This window comes from Acanthopagrus latus, chromosome 7, assembly GCF_904848185.1.
Source record: "Acanthopagrus latus isolate v.2019 chromosome 7, fAcaLat1.1, whole genome shotgun sequence".
NCBI lineage: Eukaryota > Metazoa > Chordata > Actinopteri > Spariformes > Sparidae > Acanthopagrus > Acanthopagrus latus.
The window spans coordinates 9,492,835-9,513,857 of NC_051045.1; the positions used below are offsets into that span (position 1 = coordinate 9,492,835).

The window sequence follows — 21,023 nt, forward strand, 5'->3', positions numbered from 1 at the left end:
CCTCGTCTCTGGCAGAGGGGCAGAGGGGTCGGGTCCTGTCCCGGTGGGCGTTCAGCTTTTCCAGCTGTTAATGCTAATTGGTGGTGGTGAGAAAAGTTGTTTTCCGTTATAGTTTCAATCAGAGCAGCTTCCTGAAAACTAAGCATAACAAGGCTGAAATAACTGTGGCTGACACGGGCTCTGGTGTTTTCTGTCAGCTGAAACATGTTGTGGTAAAGCACATTAGCAGTATGATTAATACTTAGTGCAGTGGCGTCTTTCTCCTCCCTGACAATAGTTACTTGACGCCGCCCATGTTTGATTAACGTTGCTGAATTAAGCATACAGCATGTGTTTTTTTCCCACTTTCCTCACCCGAGGGACGCGTTGTCAAAACATCGGTAATGGCGTTGATGACATCAGGCTGATGCGGAGGTGATGCACTGCCATCTTGTGGTCTGCAGCTCTCAGTGCTGTGATGAACGTCTCTTCTCTCCTACCTGCCTCTCGGCTTGTCACTCTCTCTCTCTCTCTCCTCCCAGTGTTTGAATTTGAAGTGGGCTGGAGTCTCGAGAGAGAGGACGGGACCCCTGCAGAGCGGCTCAGCTGAGGGCTGAATAATGTTTTCTACTATTAGGCACAGACGGTCCCACCAGCACTGTTGTTCCTACGTAAAGAGGAAACACAAAAACACTGCGCAAAGAACACACCGTTTCTTGTTCAAGCTCGATAAGATCCACGGAAGCAAATCACCATGAGAAGAGGACAAACAGAATGCACTTTGACGGGGATAAAGTGTGGAGAAGAAGTTTAAGTGTACAGAATGTGCTTTTTCTTGTGATCTGCGGCACTTTTATATCTCTGCTATCTGTCTATATATCAGCCGTGGCGACTCAGCAGAGACTGACAGCCAATTCCGCCAGAAAACAAGCGATGTCAGGAAAGTCTGTGATTCTCTATTCCAGCGCAGAAACTCTTGAGTTTTGTTTGTCTCCTTTCTTTGTCGGATTATATACCACATAGATCACTTTTTCATTATTGATCAGCCTGCAGATTCCTTATTTTGTGAACCGATTTGTTGTTTAGTCTATAAAATGCAAGAAAAGACACCAGAGTAAACGAGTGCCAATCTTCATATGCCTCCTTGTTTTTTACTTCACTAACATTTGTGGACCATTAGTGCAACACTGCAAAAACTGCATGTACTGTGTTTGGAAATGCTAATGTCACTCCACTGGGTGTTCTGATTAGATAATGTACCGTCTTGGTTTGATTGGTCCGATTAGACGGATCACACTGTTCCCATGACAAGAAAATGGCCTTGCAATTTCAAGGAAATGTTCCGAACGCGTTCCATCTTTTGCGAGTGACCCTGCTGTAGAGAAAACATCTTAAGGATCCTCACATTCCATCCTAATCTGTGTCAGATTCGCAAACACTTTTCATGGCTAACAGTGTATAAAGATATGGTCTTCTGTCATTCATGCAGCATGCGTATCCTTTTGTCCTTTTGTGAAAAAGTGGCACTCACTGGTTTTTATCAGACGTATGATGCGTGTCAAGGGAGCGCCGGTTATCAAACCGAAACAAACCTTACAGTGAGAGCTGTTCTTTGTAGAGCTTCCTCGGCCTGAAATATTCTCCTCACTGACACACAAATTTGCGTTTCCTCCTCAAAGTCAGAGGAAACAGAAGCGGATCACGTCACGTAGATGATGGTTTGGTTTTGCTGTTTTGGTTTTCTTTTGTGTTGCCATTGTTTTCAAGCTGCTGTTGTCTCTCTTTTTCATTTCGTTCATTTTCTGATCTTTGTATTTGTCTTGTTCTGCCTTTGTTGTTGTTTTACCAATGCCGCGTGTTGTTTAAATTCTCTGTTCCTGTTGTTGTTGTATTTTATACAGACACCAGGAACACTAGCGATGTCTCAATGTGAAAGCTAATGTGGATCCAGTTACAGTAAAACATACACCATCAGACTGGTTTCCATACGTTTAGCGACTGTCCGCTCACTCTGTGAGATCTCCGGTTGGCTCGTTCTCCGGGAGGACAGACACGAGGCAATTAGGATGGAACTCATCAGTATGCGTTTCCTGTGACAGTGAAAGCCTCTGCAGTGTGTTCGTCATGTGCACATGTAAGAAGCGTGTCTGTGCTCTGTGCGCTGCCGTGCTGGAAAAAGCCTTGAGCAAACAGTCCTGCACTCAACACGACTGCTATAGTCCAGCAGCTCCACATCGTGCACCGAGGCCAGCTGGATTAGAAGGGGCCATATGGTGACAGCGGAGAGCAGAGGGGTTGGCACAAGAAGGCAAACATATGCAGTGTATCTACATCTTAAAGGCCACATAGCGTAATGTCTTGATGTGTGCAGGGCCACGCCGGAGAAAATTCAATTTCAACACTAACTTTAGTCTCTCACATGTTCTCCTGTATGTGTGCTTGTGTTTTTGTTCTGAATGTGAGTGTGTGTGTGTGCACGCATGTGTGTGTGCATTACAGCCTGCGCTCTTGTGCTGTAAAGTGTGTCACTGAAACCATGAATTTAAGGTTATTTGTCAATTTGAAAGAGCATCCTGCTCGCCGCTCTGCCCCTCCGTCTGGGCGCGTGTGCCCTGACTACTAACACTCAGCTCGGGGTGTGTAGATACACACTCGGTGTGGATGAGAATGGAGCTCACCGTTTCCCCTGCCGGAGCCCCCCTCCTCCACAACCTTTCGCCATGTGTGCTCACACACACGCTCACATGCACACACACGTACACACAACTGAGTTTTACTGGAACACCTCGCTAATGAAGTGTCTCTGTGCTCTATACAGTGGTCCTGCTGAGGAATGAGTAGGGGGAACAGTTCTAAAGACCTGCTTGTCAAAGGCTGACACCCAACGTACACCCAGCAGTGGATAATGTTGATAGAAAATGTCAGTGATTTAAAGGGTAACTCCACCATTTTTACTCGTTAAACTGTGTTTACAGGTCTTGGGATGACAGCGACATATGTGAAAACAGTCGTATGGAAACTTTTGTGGCTCCAGAGGAAGCTGAGTCTATAATTTCTGATGTCAATCATTGGCTATGTTGCATTGTGGGTAATGTCTTGCAGTCCTAAAACACTGTTGGAGAGTATAGAAACAAACGGTCGGCTTTTTTTATTCTATGCATTCTTCTCCTGTGTTACCCACAATACAACATAAACACTGATTGACATTATATTGGAGGCAGTGTATCAGATTACATGCAGCTTTCAATAGAGCCACAACATGCTTTAAATTACTTTTCTGTCCTATGCAGTAGTACTCATCAAGACCTGTAAACAAGCTTTAATGTGTAAAGTTGTTGGAGTTACCCTTAAACCATAGATCATTGTGTAAAAGGGCTAAAAACCTCAACCTAAAAGAAGGTATTGTGATTTTTAAAATGAGGGTCATTCTTTCCACCATGATCTGGCTCAGTAGGTGTATTGGCGGGCTCCACATTGAGAGGCATATTGTGCGTAAAGCAGATATGATGGCCTGAGGGCGGCGTGAAAGCAAAACTCGTTGAGTGCCCAAAATGGAAAGGGAAAGGGAGCGTTAGCAGACATTAAACTTGATGGCAATCTGCGCAGTAGAACAATCCTGCTGTGGATATGTGGACATGTAGCGTTGGTCAGAAGTGTTTACAGGGTTTCCACTCGGCGCTCAGCAGGTGAACACAAACACACAGACAAGTGTGTGCACACACTGACGGCTCTGTGAAGACGGGCGCATGTCACTGCTGGAGGGATCAACACTCGTGCTTGATAATTAGAACCTACACGGGCGGTGTAATTGCAGCGAGATGATGCACATCTACAATTAGCCACTACACAAGTTAATTAACAAAAAGACAAAGGTCTGACAGCACTAGTTACCTCGGCACTAACACTCGATACATCGACAGCCCTTTGTGTGCCATCGAGTCTGTCCGGGATGAAAGGCATCCTCCCCTGGAGACTGTGAGCCATCAGTACAGGGTTTCTATGTCTCCACTGCTTGTGTGTGTGTGTGTGTGTGTGTGTGTGTGTGTGTGTGTGGCTGTATAAAGTCCTGATGAGAGCTTGTCTCCATAGACACCCCACTGCCCTGCCTACCATGCCGCTTTGGATGCTGTTACCTGGCAAAGGTGTCGACAACAGTACCAACTAATGTGGACATGTGACTTCAACTCGAGTTGGTGCTCATTTTGACCCATTTTGTGGTCAAAAACTTCCATTCACCAGCGGAATCAAGATGGACTCTTCAGTAATGTTGCCTTAGTTCTGCTTAATATTTCACACTCCCTTCCTGGTTTTAGCATCGCTTGTTCATGATGCAATCTCTGTGCAAGCCACACAGTTTCTGCTTCACCAACTTCGTGTTCCTGACACTATAAAGTCTAGGAACACAACTCCTGGTTTTCCTGCATATCACTTTTCTTTTTTTGTACTTCCTTTAATTATCTCATCCGTCTTTTTGTACCGCAAACATCATCAACCCGGGGCTTCGCAATACCTTTACCTGTTTGCACCATTCCTCACTAGAGTCATTAGAAAGCCTCATCTGTTTTTAAAGACAAGAAAAAAAAGGAAAAAAAGTGCATTGATTCCAGAAGGGAAAGAGATGGAGAGGGAGGGGAAGGGGTGCAAGTATGTGAGAAGAAGAGTAATGGCAAAATAGAGAGAAGGAGAGAAGGGAGGGAGTGAAAAACAAAATGGGAGGGAGGGGAGAGAAGGCATGATAATGAGTCCTACCTCTGACACATCCTCCTGTTTCTATGGAGACCAAGGAGCCAATCCTGTGGCCCTGCTGAGGACCGTACTACTCAGAGCAGATCAGAGGGTGGAGAGAGGCGTACGCAGATGCTTCTCTGTGTTTATGAGAGGCAGTAAAAACCTCCCAGTGGCTCTCCTGCAGGTTGTGTCCTTTTTTTTCGCTTTTCATTCAGGAATGGCAGCCTCCCAGGCGCTGGCACCTGTGAAGAATTATCAGTCATCCACCTTTAGAGCTTCTCATCAGACATCAGCCTTAACAGACAGCTCCCTCAGCTTCTTGACTCTATGAACCACCACCTCCCCCCTACCCCATCCCTTCCCCCTCCTCCTCTCTCGCCATCACCAGCCCCCCCACCAGCCGCCTGCCTCTTGGATGCTCCTTGTTACATCACACGCACTGCTATCAGGCAGCCTTGTGTTTGTGACTGGGAGGGAGAGGAGAAAGGAGAGTGAATGTGAGTGAGCCCGTGTGCGCACGCCATCCCACCGTCGAGTCCCATTGACCAGCATACAGGATGGACAAGCCAAGCGTGTGGCGCGCCGTGGTGAGCAGCACGGACCCCAGGCGAACGCGGGACCCCGGGAGCAGACCGGGCTCCGCCATGGGTTACAGGCTCTACGACATGTGAGTAGAATGTTCAGCATGAATGCCCTCAGATAGGTAGACCAGGCTGGGCGGCGCTGGTGTAGCTCCCATTCATGGAGACAGCAGTCGAGTGGGTGGTGGTGTAAAACACCGTGTCTACCTCTGTGGTGTCTCTGCTGAGTCACTTATGGCATCCGGACCCCTTCTCATGTTCCCTTCCTGTGCTCTTAGTAAACAACGTCTCTCTCCATGGGAGGGGCGGCGAGGCGGAACATGTTTGTGTGAACTACAAGCTTTAATAAAAAAAAATGTCACATAGATGGATCAGTAACATGTGGTGAACGTGTGTTGTGCTGCGTCTGTAAGCCTGCCGTTATGACTAAAATCACAACAGAGTCATGTGAGCGATGCTTTAGGGAGCCTCAGGCGGCTGGGAGAAATGACTCATTTTCTGGAGGATGCTGTGACAGCTCGTACTGGGCACACGAGTTCCTCACAGCTCCTGCCGTATATTTGTGGGTGTGAGTGTGTCCTCGTGTGTGTGATCTGTACAATGTGTACGTGCGTGTGGCATTGCTGGAGTGTGTGTGTGTGTGTGTGTGTGTGTGTGTGTGTGTGTGTGTGTGTGTGTGTGTGTGTGTGTTTAAAATGCGGCTGGGCTGAGCTGTTATTTTTGGGGATGGTGATAAATCCTTCTGTGCGTGGAAATCTTGCACCTCTACTTCTGTAAATCGTGTGTCAGTGTTGGGGTTTGTGTATTTGTTACAGTGCTGTACGTGAATTTTCCTGCACACAGCCTCAACTCCTTCAGTGTTTAGCTGAATAAGCATTCTGCTGCCTTGTTTCTCCGCAGAGGCACATTTAAGTTTGCTTCCCTCGCTGTAGTGCACGTCGTCTGCATCACTTTGCAGCCCCTCGTTCCTTTACAGCCCCCGTGTGCGTGAACACTTGAATTTTTCACACATGTACTTACCAGCTGGTGCATACCGCTGAGCTGAATTACCCTGTCATGTCATGATCTAGTACCATACATGGGGATCAGTCATCTTAATGAACATGAGACCTTCATGGGTCTCCACCGAGTCCTTCACAGGCAATCTGCCCCCGCCTTTCACTGGCTTAAATCTCTGTCTTGTTTCCATGTGTGCAGTGCACATTAAGCCATGAATGCATTCCTCGGATTCTCAAGTTCCTTTTGCATACCAGTAATTATAATTTTATCACATGCTTCATTCTGTTTTTGTTTCATAACGGGCAGTCGAACATCTCCTTCTGGCTACGGTTATGAGATACTGTAGCCGTTGATCTCTCTCCTTCAAGCTTTAGTCCAAAAGAAACCACAGAAAGTCACATGACCGGACGGAGGGGCAGAGCTCAGGAAGGTTAAACTGTGGTGCAATTTGATGATACTGTTAAACATTTGCAGTCTTTAGGGACAGCGGAGATGTGCGAAACATTGACACTAATGTGCTGGTTGGTCTGTCAAAGAGGCCGAGGCCCACACAGTGTCCGGAATATACCCCTTTAATGAGGAGCTGGAGCGGGACGAGCCTGTCCTCTTGTAAATGTCATTTCATCATCACTGGCAGGCCCCGGTCCCTCTGGAATTCTAATGCTGTGCCTACGACACTGGGAGGCCAAGACGAGGATATCCTGAGCTTAGCCGAAGGCTTTCACGGCCTTTAAGGATACTACACTCCACTACTGTGGCCTGGAGGGATGCAGAGGTTGCCTTGGGTAGATCACTTCAGAATACATCGAGAGGCGTATTTGGTTCAGTTTAGCACGGTGGAACAAACACGCATGCCCCGAAAATGCTTTCTCTTCACGCCCGGCATGTTTGAGAATGAAAAACTGAAAAATGTGCAATATATAATCAAAGCGGGTCTGTTGTGTGCTGCTGTGTGTGTGGAGACATTTTGAAGGGACTTTCTGGTAACAAGTCATACTTATGTTTCACACTGCACATGTTGTATTTTGGGAATTAGTAAAAAGAATCAAACTGTAATGATAATGCTAAATTTGCATGATCAGATTAGATCGGGTCAGATCACGTCACATAATTAATGTTGCTCGTAATGTTGATGTTAATCTTCTTTTTTTTTTAAAACCCAAACCATGTTCTCCTAAACTTAACCTAGTTAGTATTCTCAAAATACTTAATTCTGAAAATATTTCCATTGCCTAAACCTAGTTATTTCCTTAAACCTACACAAAGGGTGACAGACAAATACAACTCAATTGAAATTTATAAGGGAACAGGATAATAAAATGTTTGTTTTTTTGTCTCCTGTGTGACAGTACTGTACATGTCCCACTCAGCCATCACGGTTTGCTCCAGGTGTGGTTTTTGATGCTGTTTTGTGAGTTGAAACGATCAGCCAGGCACAGCACAAACAAGAGTCTCAAAGAAAACAATGCGATTGGTCAGACTTAATTCACCACACGGCGAGATCAGATACACCTGCAAACAGCTGTTCATGGTTCTGCCTGAGGCACTATGACATGGATGTGTAGATACTTTCCACCGGGATTGCTGCCCCACTTCGTTCTTTAGTAGTTGTTAATCTGACTGGTGCATGGAAAAAGCAATAATGGCTTTCCAAAGAATGTGCTCATTTTGGTAATTCCAGATAATGAAGGATGTGCATTGGAGTTTTATTGTCCGTGACATTGCGCATCCCGGGGTTTCAGTTTTCTGGGTTTCATTATCGCTTTTCTCTACACTGCAGACAGAGTATATGACATTTGCACCGACAAGGTGGCCAATAAACATCAATGGGCTTTAACCTTCATTGAGATAATGCCATTCATGCTCAGAGGGCACTCGTGCCATAAAGCCACCACAGCAGGAATGCCCATTTCTCATGATTGGCTGAGAGGTTTCTGAATGCGATGCCCCTGTTCAAGTGACGCCAGCACTGATGAAAAATGGGGTGCGTCACCAGAACTGTAAGGCACTGAACAGCATATTCCTTCACTTTGAGCCGGAGCCTTTGACAGCTCAGTGTGCTCGGTCTGCAGACAAAGGGAACTGCCAGCAGAGCTCTGAATATGCCTCCACCGGGGACATCAGCTGCAGGATGCATACTCCTACTGCATGAGACAACAACTACATACAATACACTGGCATAGCCGGCACATGGGCTGGCACTGGAGCATGCTGTCAGTTCATATGGCATCAGTGAACGGGGCCAGAGCTGGGAGTGAGTCACTTGTTAAAGCAGGGCTACGTGCTGTATGTATGTAAGTACAGGCCTGCCTCCATAATAATCCTTTGATTTTCCCCTCAACTGATGGGTATAATAACATTCAACTGCCATAAGTGATTACAGTCATTCTGTAAAGTGGACATGATCGTAGCCATTAATGCGCCAACATTATTACCCCGGCGATTACACCGAGGACTGTAGAAGCCCATGTATTGATCAGCTGCTTGATCTCTTCTTAATGGCTTTGACATTCACACCTTGTGATATCGCTCCCGTTCAATCATGAACAATGTGACAGAACAGACCAGAATAGAACCGAGAATACATCATCTGAGCGTCAAGAATCACCTCACTGGGGTGTTTCGACGGTGCAGGTGTAAAGAGAGCTCAAACACTATCGGCCCGTGAAGACAAGCAGCCTACTGTACAGTGCTGTACCACACTGTACCCGACGCCACAGCAGCCTTTTGGCTTTTGCCAGAATAGCACAAACTTGGCTCCAGCTGAGCTCGGTCAGCTCAGAGGGCTGTCATTTGCACACTAAAGCTGGACATCTGCAGGCTGGCACCGAGTTTTCAGTGGCTGACTTTGCATCTGGAGCCGTGTCAGCCATGTGTAAGGATTATCAAACCAGTGGGAGCCGCCGGGCTCTCAGGGGCACATCTCAGTGAGTTGAAGTTTCCTCCGGGGAGCAGCCAGTCCTGATGCATCCGCGGTTTGAAACAGCCCATAATAAGCCCCTGCCTTTGCCAGTAGCAACGTCAGAAGCAACAGCACAGAGGAGAGAAAAGGATGAACCTCCAGAACATTTTGTTCCTCTGGCAAAAATAAAAACAGATAGGAGGATATGTTTATCAGCAACAACGTTATATAATAACAACCATACCAAGATACCACTGAGCATGTTATCTCGCATATTGGTTCTTATTTCCATGGTGCTCTGTTTACCCTTTCATAATTGGAAAATGCTGTGAGCCACTCTTACAGAATGCATACCAGCTGACTCATGCTTATACAATATTCTCTTTATATGCGTGTTTGTCACTTTTCATGACTCTGGAATTTCTGTGCGTGCGTTGCTTACTTCATACAGGACGCGCTAAATCCTATCAGGGATTTGTAATGGTGACTCACAGTGAAGCCGTCACATTGGCTCAGTTATAAGCCATTTACGCATCATTCGACATATATGTATATAATTATTAACAGTGATGCAACCACCTTTTTCTGTTCTATAGGAGACTCGAGTGTTGTATCACTGTCACATTAAGCTGGCTGTGTTGGACGTGCGTGCTCTGTTGGTGTATCGACGGGGACGACGGCGCTCTGCATCAGTTCTGCTGCCCGGCCTCAGGTTACAAAAGGCCTTTAAAGATAGCTGGCAGAGTCTGAAGGCTGTGGGATCCACCTCCTACCAGCCACAGAGGATTTTCCCCCCTTTTTTTTTGTTCTCTTTTTCTTCACTTCTCTGTGTGTCTGTGCCTGAGCTTTCTGCTTTAATCCAAAGCCAAAGCTGGAGGAGTGAGTCTGCTGTTATTATGGATCTCTCCCCTCCTCATCCTCTGTGTATCTTCCTCTCTCTCTCTCTTCCCAGTTTTGTCTTCACGCCCTCCTTCTCCTTCTGTCCCTTTTCTTTTTTTCTCTCTCCACCTATCTTCCCCCCCCACGGCTGCTTTGAGGCTGCAGGCTGAACAGCTGTACTGTACGATCCATGTGGTGCAAGCGCTTGTGCAAACTGTTCTCTAACTTTCATGTAAGATTTTCTCCCCTGAGCAGCCCTGTAAAATGATATGAGTCGATATTATCTGCCCTGTAGGATGAAGTAGCATGCTTCTGTGCCTCCCTTTTTTTTGTCAGTAATGGTATCTCCCTGCTGACTGCAGGAATTATGTTTTTATCCAAAATAGACGAGGAAGCAAAAACTGCGTGACACATCAGTGACGCCCATATGCAAAGAGTTGAGGTTTTACACAGTAACCACCGTCCTGAAACATCCTGAAGCTACATTTTCCATGCAGCCATCATTAACTGTGTTAAATGGATGTTGTTTTCATGTAGCGATGTTCAAGTTGGCCACTAGAGATCTGAGGCAAGCCAGTGATTGAATGCCTCTCTGATGCGGCATGAATAAGAAATACATTTGTTTCCGTGATGTATTGTGTGGATGTGCTCCGGGTGAATCAGCATGCCTGTCAGACTCCTCGTTCACCCGATCACATCAGCTCACTGACTCCCAAGCTTTGAAAGCGCGCCAGTTACTCCGGTCGGCCACCAGGGGGTGAACTTTTCTAACACATGTATGTGTGAAGGACTAGTGTGAGGTGATGTTGTGGTGATTAGATTTTTTTTTAACATGCATTTTTAGCCTGTTTTAGCCTCCCTGTTTCACTACTTCTCACACACACTCGACTGGAGGGATTTTCTACGGCAGGCTATTTTCTTTTGAAGTGCTTATTGACTGTACATCTCCTGCTCGGCATGGATCATGGTGAAATCTTTAGGACAGCTTACCAGTAATTGTCTGGGTCAGTCGCAGGGAGAGGTTGGGTCCCTGCACTGAAAGGCTCAATATCGGCCTGCGTTAGTGTCCTACGGTGTGATGCACCTGCAGCAGTCACGTGGAGACCATCAGAGTTTGTCACGAGGCTTTTCACATCAGATCATTTTATTCAGATTGATGGCTGAGCAGATATAATTGTCTGTCTTTTATAGTCTTTTGATCTCTTAGCCAGAGGAGATTGTTATTGATCCACCTGCAGTGCAATGGACATTACAGTCGTGAAGGAAGGAAGGAACTGTCTGTCATACTTTGAGATCCTCACCAAATGTCTGTCATATTTTAATATCCTCGCCATACTTCTTACACAAATATGGATTTACAGACACTTTGCTTTTGCTCAGATTATGCGACCAATGTCATAATTGACCTTGAGTCTGACCTCTGCAGAAATGCTCTGACGTTAAATTTCTGGAACTTCACATCAAAACAGAGTTGCAACACACACTTTAAACAACTGAAGTAGATGGGGACTTGTTTTTTGAAACTTAAAAAAAGTGATTTTAAAAGACACGATTTACACCTTCTTGAAGCTTCACTGTAGCTGCTAATCTGAAAGCGTTTGCATGCTCCATTGCGCATCAAGGCTAACATTGCCTTTTCAAATAAGTTTGGGTTCTCAGGGAGATTTTCTCTAGTTGTCAAGTTTTTTAATCTTTTAAAACAAGCCCCCTTTTACATCAGATATTCAGAATGCTGCAAAGCTGTCTGCTGTGAAGCTCCCAAAAAGCCGTCGAAGCTTCACCCGACTTTCCATCCGCATGTGGGTGAGTAGATGATTTTGGAATTTTCATTTATTGGGTGAACGGGTGTGGTCTGATGGCCCAGCCGTCTGAGGCACTTTCCATGGAACCACGTAGCTTTAAGGTCCCGGTTTAAATCAGTCAGGCGGCTTTGGTGCTCTTTTACCCTCCTTCCTCCCATATTTTCTGTCACTTTCCACTCTTACCTATTCAAAAAAAGCTAGTGAGTAATGTGTCACTGGATGCACCGCGCCCCTGTCAAACACTGAAACACACTGCACGCTGGCAGCCTGCACATGTTAACTCACATCTAGCATGATTTAGGTGGAGGCATGCTTTGTGATAAGTGGAAAGAATGTTAATTTAGCAGGCACCACACACACACACACACACACACATGGACATGCCAGTGCATGCCATGTTGAGCAGTCTATCCATCTTGTTATTAAATCATATCCTGTTGTGCTTGTTTACGCACTTCCTCAACTCTTCGACCTACAAAAACAAATAATAGCCGGTCGTGTTTCCGTGAATCAGAACCATCTGTGTTTTATGCCAGTTAGTGTGGCAATAATTGCTCTTCTTTGCTTTGACAGGCTCTCACACAGAACAGTGGGGTTTCCACCCACACTTCCCACTGAAGGCAAACTTCACATGAACTAGAAACAGGGAACTAAAAGGGTTCTCCATCTGGTGTGACCCGCACAAGAGTAAATCATCTTGATGAACATCAGCTTTTCGGAAAGAGTGACAAAAATACTTTTTAAGTGCAGCCGGCTACCCTTTAGCGCCAGCAGCCTGAGTTCTTCTCCCTGTCGCTGAATATCATCTGATAATCTGCAAAACAAAACAACTGAAGCTCGGAGTGCAGAAACTCAAACGGGGGGAAGAGAAATCACACTTGTTATGTAGGTAGAAGAGTGCAACAGATAACAGGCCAGTGTGTCAGTGTGTGGTCATTTTCTGTGAGATGTGTGTTAAACAGGAGCTCTGGGTTGTGACAAAAGGCTGATGAATGGTGCGTGGATTAATTCATTCCTTGGTATCCCTTCTGTTCACATGCTCTCAGTATCGCCTTTGTGCTGCCCTGGCCTTTTCTATATGTCTGCTTGGGAAAGCAGAGGAAGCCCATATTGTGCCAGGAGGCGTGTGAAAAGAGTCATGCGGAGATCACTCGTCAGATGAAAAACTGATCTAACTATACCAATTAGAAAAATGTGTAAATATGCGCACACGTTAATACGTGTTTGTTGATTTGCGCGTTTGTGTTTGCATATGCCACTCGCATTGTTTGTGTAAATACGCGGTATTGCCAGTGTTTGTTTGTGTGTGTGTGTGTGTGTGTGTGTGTGTGTGTGTGTGTGTGTGTAGACGCTGACAGTGGCTGAATATTGATGAGAGGCCCTCCCACACCCCTTTCCCATGACTGCTGGGACTGGGTGGCACTGCAGCGTGGCACTGCACCTCAGGCAGAGAAAGAACAGCACTGTGCTTGTGTTTCAAATGCAAAACCCCCCTTCTGGCCGGAGAGAGAGAGCAACACTGAGCGTGTCCGAGTCTGACAGCTCTCCCATAGGCACTGCAGCAGGTTTAAACATGCTGCTCCTTCAGACACAGACGCCTGCGATCCAGCATTAAAACACTGGAAATTCACTTCCACCGTTGCGTCACACATCTCTCAAACTCAGAATTCACTCCATGAGTCACTCAATTGACCATAACGGCGCATTTGCTCAAGCAGTCGAAGTGCAATTGTGTCTTCTGCAATGCTTCCATGACCTTGATGAGTCGAATAGTGCAACATTTCCTTTCCCTCACTAGACACAAGGCAAGAGGAGAGACCCCTTCTTAGCTCATATTTATTTAAACAAAGCATGTGTATAAACTCGTGTGGTCATACAACATTGCAGCAGCCCCTCCCCGCTGAAAAACCGACCAATCGCACGCCCCTCTCCGTGGCTTCCATTTGAAGCTTCAGTAGTACGGTAGTGTTGCCCAGCAACCAGAATCGGCACATTTCTGGGAGGTCCTGTGTGGATGGCAGCAGCTGTAAGAGGCAGAGGGAGACAGAGAGAGCAAGAGGGAGAGGATCCGGAGAAGGGGGGACAGAGATAGGAGGAGAGAAGGTTCAGGATTTCATCGGAGGAAGGAGAGAAAAGGAGGAGAGGGATGGCTGAGGAGAGAATCACGCTGGGAGTGAGCGCAGAGACCCAGCCTCATTAGAAAGTTTGCTCTAGCAGCAGAGGAGGAGGAGACAGAAGGGGAGGCCACTGATGATCCTCAGTGAGTCTGTGCCTGTTCGAACAGGGATGAGCGAGTTTTGGAGGTTTCCTCCCCGTATCCACGCTCCTTCACATTCTGTTACCTGTGCCTGCTGGAGCGGCGCAGAGCTCCGGCTGTAGCCATCATGTCTCAGAGGATCCTGGGCTGACGCACTGTGTTAGGGGACCAGCACAGAGGACAGACTGACTGACCTGGATAGGAGCTAAAACAGAATCAAAGCAGCCAAACTAGAGCTTATTTTTGGGAAGGTGGATCCCAAACAGTGACACTGGATCCAAAATCAATCCCATAGCGGGTTCCTAGAAGGCCTGGCTTTTTTGGGGCTGGTGATGACTGAGACAGGTCCAGGAGTGATGCGGTTGTTCTGGGCGGGTTAAAACCACTCAGGCGGTCATCCAGTGGCAGCGCGAGGCTGGAGCTCCAGAGGAGGACAGATCTGATGTCCGTGCCAGGGATTCTCTGGCTGAAGAAATGAGCAGGGTCCCGCGCTCGTGGTGCCTTTTTAATGTTGTCGGACCCCACTGCTGTTCTGCCCTGTTGATTGTCTGAGCTTAGGATGTGGAAGTTCAAAGCGTTCTGCCTGGATTACTGGCATGTGCTGTGTCTGCACCCTCACAACAACTTTTACAAGAGGTATGTTTAAAAATGGCTGAATCCTGTAGTCCTGACTGTGTGAGATCATCCCTTGTTCTTCTTGTGCTTCGGGTTTTGGACAACACTGTAATTTTCCGTGAGCGAGTGCTGCGAGCTTGTCGGTGTATCTGCTTGTGTTGAAGTGCTCTCAACATTAAGCCAATCAATATGTTTTAAAACAGACTCTGGCATGGCTGATTGATAGAGAAACTGTTGTGGTGCTCAGCTCCGCATGTCGACCGAACGAGGCATTACTCAGGGGCGTGCGAGCTGGCTGAACCATTATCGATTTCTCTGAGCGAACCAGGTTACGGCTGTTATTTTGTAGGAGCACTTGGTTAAGTAACTTGGCACTCGGGCTGATCTTGTTTGTGTCGGTTGTCTGCTCAGAAGCTGGCACCGCTGAGGGGAACGAGACGAGCCGGCTCTGACTGAATTCATTCATTCCTGTCCCACTGGGACCTCTTCTCATTCGCCTTTCACCTACTGCATCATCCACGCCTGATTACCGAGTCTAGCTTTGCAGCTCGCATCAAGGTTGACGAAGAAATCCATTTATTTATTTATTTATTTATTTTTTGATGAATCTATAATGTGATTTGGGATTTTCTTCCTCTTTCACCACAACATATCGGTCATGTCACCAGATTTGATTTAATGTCTTTTGGTGACACCTCAAGCTGTAAATCGCGGCATTGGATCCAAGGATGCGAGATGTGTGATGGCTTGCAGATGTACCTTCTCTTTGAAAGTAACATATTAGAGGTTTTGCCACACGTATTCTCTTTTTTTTCACAGCTCCCAGGTACATTAAAAAGGTGCAAACTCTTCTCTCGCACTCAGTGTAAATTTTTCACCCCATCCCCCCGCTGCTGTGTAGAGACCTCCAAAATAAACCTTTCGCTGCCTTCATGACACATATATCTGATGCTCCACATTCCATACAGCTCCTTCAAACTGAGATGCAGATTGTTGAAGATCGTGTTGAAGATGCAAAGAAAAAAAAAAATACAGAAATGGATAGACGTTCCATGGCAGTCAAGCTGCTCTTCACTTTTCAGCCCAATCAGCCTCACGTTCTGTGATCTCGCGCGTTTCAGGCAGCAATTTCAGCTTCAAAGGATAATTTAGCAGTCGCATGGACAGAACTACAGTATTTTTTTTTTCCCCCTGCTACACCATTGAGATCCAGCCGGCTGTGTTTGCAGCAGCGGTTTATTCCGTGCGCGCCCCGCCGTGCAGATGTTTGATGTCTGAATCAGAGGCGAGCTCTGGCGTGGAAACACAGATCCAGTATCTGTGAAATCCAGGGGCTACCCACCGTCTGTCACATCTCTATATGCTAATGCCTTCACACGTATATAAACACACAGTTTGTCATAAGCATCAGTATTCTGAAGGTGAGATTACAGTATGCCCGTGATTCATTAATAATGCATCGCCGATTTAGTTGGCAACCCGTCTTTGAACGTAGGCTTCAGGAACCCCCCCTGCCCAGCTGGACGTGCTACTTCAATACTAAATGATATTATAGTCATCTTGTAGTCTGATTTTTGAATTTGTGGTCTCGTGTGCAGCATCTTAAATCAGACTTCAAAAGCGGTGTGGTCGGCTTGGCTCTAAATAATTAACCAAATCCTTCGCGAACTGCTGCTAATGGCTGATCTCAACCTGTGACTCGACCGAGCTTTGGAATTATTTAGGACGATTGTTGATTCAATTTTTTATTTTTTTTTTCCCCACGCACAGTGAATAACTCATTATGTGTCTAATCCTGCTGGGTTACTGGAATATCCTGGTCACTGGGCGTAACTTCATTACATTTGCTCGACCTCTGCTGTAACATAGTCAGATTGTATCCCAGGACTGAGACCGTGTTGTTAAAGCGAGGTCAGTGTAGTAACTCAAAACAGCCTCTCCCAGCTGCTGAACTGGGGCTCACCCTCCCTCCTGCGTGGCCTTCCCATTGAGAGCAGTGTGATTGTTGGACACGGGCCCATGTATTACCATACACACAGGGACCGAGAGCTCTCCCATGCTCTTTCTATCTCCCCATCTATCACTCTGATTTTCTCTCTCTCTCTCTCTCTCTCTCTCTTCCTCCCTTGAGTCACTTCCACAGAAACACAAGCGCACATCAGACACACACAACGCAGGCCCTGCCCATCACCATTGGGGAGCACCAGATGAGTTAAAGATCACATTTGGAAACGGCTCAAAAAAAAAAAGAAAAAGGAACAAAAAAAGGAAGGGGGTGTCTGCTAGAGAGGAGAAAAAGAGGACTGGTGTGTGCTTCGCTGTGGGTGGAGAGCTTTTGTTCAGAAGAGGGATGATTTTCCTCTGCTATACTCTGTGTACTGGGCCTTTACCTTACTTGGTCATCAGGCAGCCTCTGCTAGAGCGGCAACTCTGAGCCCAACATAAACCAGGGCTGGGAGAAGAAACTTTTTTTTTCTCGCAAAAACGAGGCACAGACAAAGTAACTTTAGCAGCGAAAAAAGAATGAATTTCTCTGCGGGTTCTCTATGGAAAGTGAAGGATGTGGGGTGTAATTTGTGGTCGAGGAGGGAGTGAGCACAGACTGTACTCTTTGTGGCTCTTTTAGGGGGGAGTTACTGCAGTTGTGTTTTTCTTTTTTTTTTTTTAAAAAAACTTTGTTTTAACTTCCTCCCCGGTGCCATGTGCATTTTTTTTGGGCATGTCTGATGCCTCCGGTGATGTCACTGCCGTATGGGACACGATGTGGAAGTACTGCATTACCAGCCGAACGATAAGGTAGGAGACCATCTTGCACATTGACCGGCGTGGATGGCAGCGGCCCCGCAGCGTGTAAAGCGGCGGTTGTCTTTTTCCGACGGACCGCAGCAGCCTGTGCAGATATTTCTGACGTCTGACTGATCAAATAACATTCCTGTCTATATGCTCGAGCTTGGTGGTTTCCCTTTTCCAGAACCACGGAAATATATTATCACTGGCACACAGCTGGGAAAAGGCAAAGAGAGGGAACAAAAAAGACATTTTCAAGGTCTTTTAAGGCAGTCTACTTTATCAAGGACATGTCTTTGATAAAAAAAGAGACTTAGGAATAATCTGGCCATTCTTTTATCATCTCTTTTTAAGCCTTATTATCACTTAACTTTGTCCGACCATAAAGCAGGACTGTCCTCTGACATACAGGATTCAAATCTCTCTCTGAATGAACACTGAGATTACCATTATTCTGTATAACATAAAAGATTTTCTTCATGAATCTTATTATTCAAAGTCCACAGGGATAGAGTCATGTGGTTAAGTGTCTTCCATTGTACCTTTCTGTCACAGTCGCTCTGTGGTTGTAGTCATGCAGCCTGTAGGGAAACTCAGAGGTACTTCTGTTATTCACACAATGGCAACTTCTCCAAACATACAGGCCTTTCATTATCGCCCGTTTCCTATTTTTCTGCGCTGAAATTATATTTCGCTGTTGTTCCTGTGGCAGATTGTCTTTGCCCGTTTGTAATTTGTTCAATTTATTTTTATTTCTCTGTTTTTCTGGCTGGATAAGTGAATATACAAGAAGGTCACTGTATCAGTCGCTCGCTCAAATTGCTGGCAAATACATATGACATTCAGTTTTTCCCCATTTTTCAGAAGTTCAAAGGGTTACATCCCAGTATATCTACAAAAGATATTACAGCACATTTCAGGAAAGAGAAGAGAAAAACATACAGAAAGACAAAAGCGCATTTCATACGACAGGAGAGCATTAAAAGGTTAAAGTTGACACACCTACATGTACCTCATATATAGGGATATAGGATATAGATGTAGCAGATAGTAATACTTTGGATTATACAGACACAAAGATAAATGAAGTATTCTCACACAAATATCAAAAAACAGTCCAACACCACTTCAGTCACACGCACATTGTCACCAATCAGACAAAAACACCCGCTGATACACACCCAGCTGGGTGTTTGTGTAACGAGGCGGGTGAAAATGTCTTATTCTAACGTCATACTCCCTCCTCTCATCGGATTTAATGTAATAGAGACTAAAAGAGCTACACTGTGAGTTCAGCAGGCTTGTTATAACTGACAAAAATCTGAATCAAATGTCATTTCAGCTTATCGGGACTAAATTGAGAATCACTTTTTCCTACTTCAGTTCATTCTGTCGTAGCTCTGTGATGTAACACTTGCAACTTCTGTCATTATCTCTTCTGTGGTTTGCCTGGGTCAGTTGGTCAGTTGGTTGGTTGGTTGGTTGGTTTGTCAACTCGATTACACAAAAACTACCAAACAGATTTCCACAAACTTTGATGGAGGATGTGTCTCGGCCCAGAACAGACCCCCTTAACTTTAGTTGTGGATCTGGATGAAGGGACAGATCCAGGAAGTTTCTTTCTCACTTTCTTTAATACAGCAAAATAGATGCAGCTTTTAATGGCATTTTTGTTAATTCCTCAGGGAATAATGCATGTATCATGGATCTGGCGTATTTGAATGGCTGGTATGGATGAGTGAGCACATTGATGGATATCCATATAAAAATCCGGATTTGAATATGTTTAATTTGATAATGGATTAGGCTTGATTGACTGGGGACTGTTGGGGCCTTGGTGGAAGTATGAGCTCTTACAAGTGCTGTTGTAGTTTCATTGTATAAATCTTGACTTCATTGTTTGCCTGATTATACTAATAGAGCAAAAAACATCCTTTTCTGAATAAATACATTTAAAATTGGGTTATTTTTATGACAGTTTGGTGGATTCTACACTCTGATTGGCCCGCTGCCAGATTGGGACTGACAGCAGCTCCACCTTCCTAGTCCAGCCTTTAAATTCTCCCCTTACTTTGTTGTCCATCCTTTTTATATATATATATATATATCCCTCTCCTTTCCTATTTTGCTCAACAGAACATGGGTGAAGAAAAGCAAAACAAACACAAACCCTTTATGAGCATCCTGAATGCTAACGCTAACCCGCTAAACATCTGAGAGGTTAAAGTAACGAGGTGATTCATCCCGCAGCTCTGACACCGTAGACACCGGGTACATCTGATCTCGCTCTGGTTCTGTGTCAGAGAGTACGACGAGAGCATTACTTATTTAATGTGTGTGGATCTGGAGCCTGTCACTAGCGCCTCCTCGTCCCACAGTGGGTATCTGTGCCACGGAGTAGAGGAGGACGAAGCTCTGCAGAGTCTCATCTGGAATGGAACCGGGATGTTAAACACCTCCTGACAGAGCTGAACTGCTTCATAATAGGTAAATGGCTCCAACAGGACTTGTCTCTGGGGACATTACCACAAATTGGTGTTGGCCTGACCTGGATCCGGAGAGTAGGTGACTCAACTTTCGCGCTAGTAGATATAAATGAGAGCAGGCACTGACCCTTTCCTTGGTCCCCTGCTTTGGTACGCTGGCTTTGTGTCAGAGTGAGGTCTTTTTTTCTGTTGGGGGGGGGGGGCAGGGGGCCTGTGAGATGAACTTCTTGTAATGGAAAAGTAGCAACCTGCCAAAGCGAGCTTGCAAGTTCCACTGTGGTGAGAGAAAAAAAAATGAGACTCTCAGGGGTGGAAAAGCTTAGACGTGTCTCAGATGGAGGCTGTATTTCTGGTCAGAAATGTCAGGACGATAGAGACGTGAAGGGGCTGTTATGGCCGTTTTAATATGCAGTTAGCCAGAACAGAAAAAGTCAACTGTTTTTTGTTTTTTTTTCTTGCGGATTCGCCGCTGAGCAGATCGAATTCACAGTGTTTTCCTTTTGGTAATTATAGCTTTCGTCTTCACACCAAGGTCGTGCGAAACTGGTTCCGAGCCCAGATGTAGGTGTTGACGGTTGACTCAGCGTATTTCTGCTCACCTGTTTGTTTTTATTTGTGCCGGTCATGAATGCTTATCCAGTGGAAAACGGGTTTACACTGCAACAGTCCATATCATCAGGCTGTTGCCATGGGCCAGTCTGCACAGCGGGGTTCATCATTACGGATGTTTTTTTGGTTTTGTTTTGTTTTTTAACCAGCGCCCAAGACTATTAAAAACAGCCAGATATGTGTTTGTTGATTCGGTTTGCTGGAACTTCTAAAGGGCTAGTTATGCACAGGCATTTTCTGATCTATGTTGCAGGCAGTGTCCACACCACTGAATAATTTACACTTGTGTCTCTCCCAGAGGGACATCAGCATTGTGTGGGAGGATAGGTTTTTTTTCTCCTCTTTTTTTTATTACCTTTAGTTTAGCTGGCCTGGCTACCTTATTTGCTGAAAGGACAT

The 21,023-nt window shown here is 45.7% G+C and overlaps 1 protein-coding gene across 6 annotated transcripts in view; it reads left to right on the top strand.

Moving 5' to 3' along the window:
- The window catches only part of LOC119022641 (IQ motif and SEC7 domain-containing protein 1-like), a 101,104-nt gene that overhangs the window by 38,620 nt on the left and 41,461 nt on the right, over positions 1–21,023 (top strand). The window contains exon 1 of one of the 6 annotated variants that reach the window (XM_037103746.1): positions 5,142–5,374. The exons of 3 other annotated variants lie outside the window; for them this stretch is intronic. In XM_037103746.1, coding sequence (XP_036959641.1) covers positions 5,265–5,374 — 110 coding nt within the window. In that variant the 5' untranslated portion in view covers positions 5,142–5,264. Of the gene's footprint in view, positions 1–5,141; positions 5,375–13,941; positions 14,764–17,405; positions 17,539–21,023 lie in introns of those variants that run through there. 2 more of the 6 variants (XM_037103748.1, XM_037103749.1) reach the window with 2 other exon arrangements.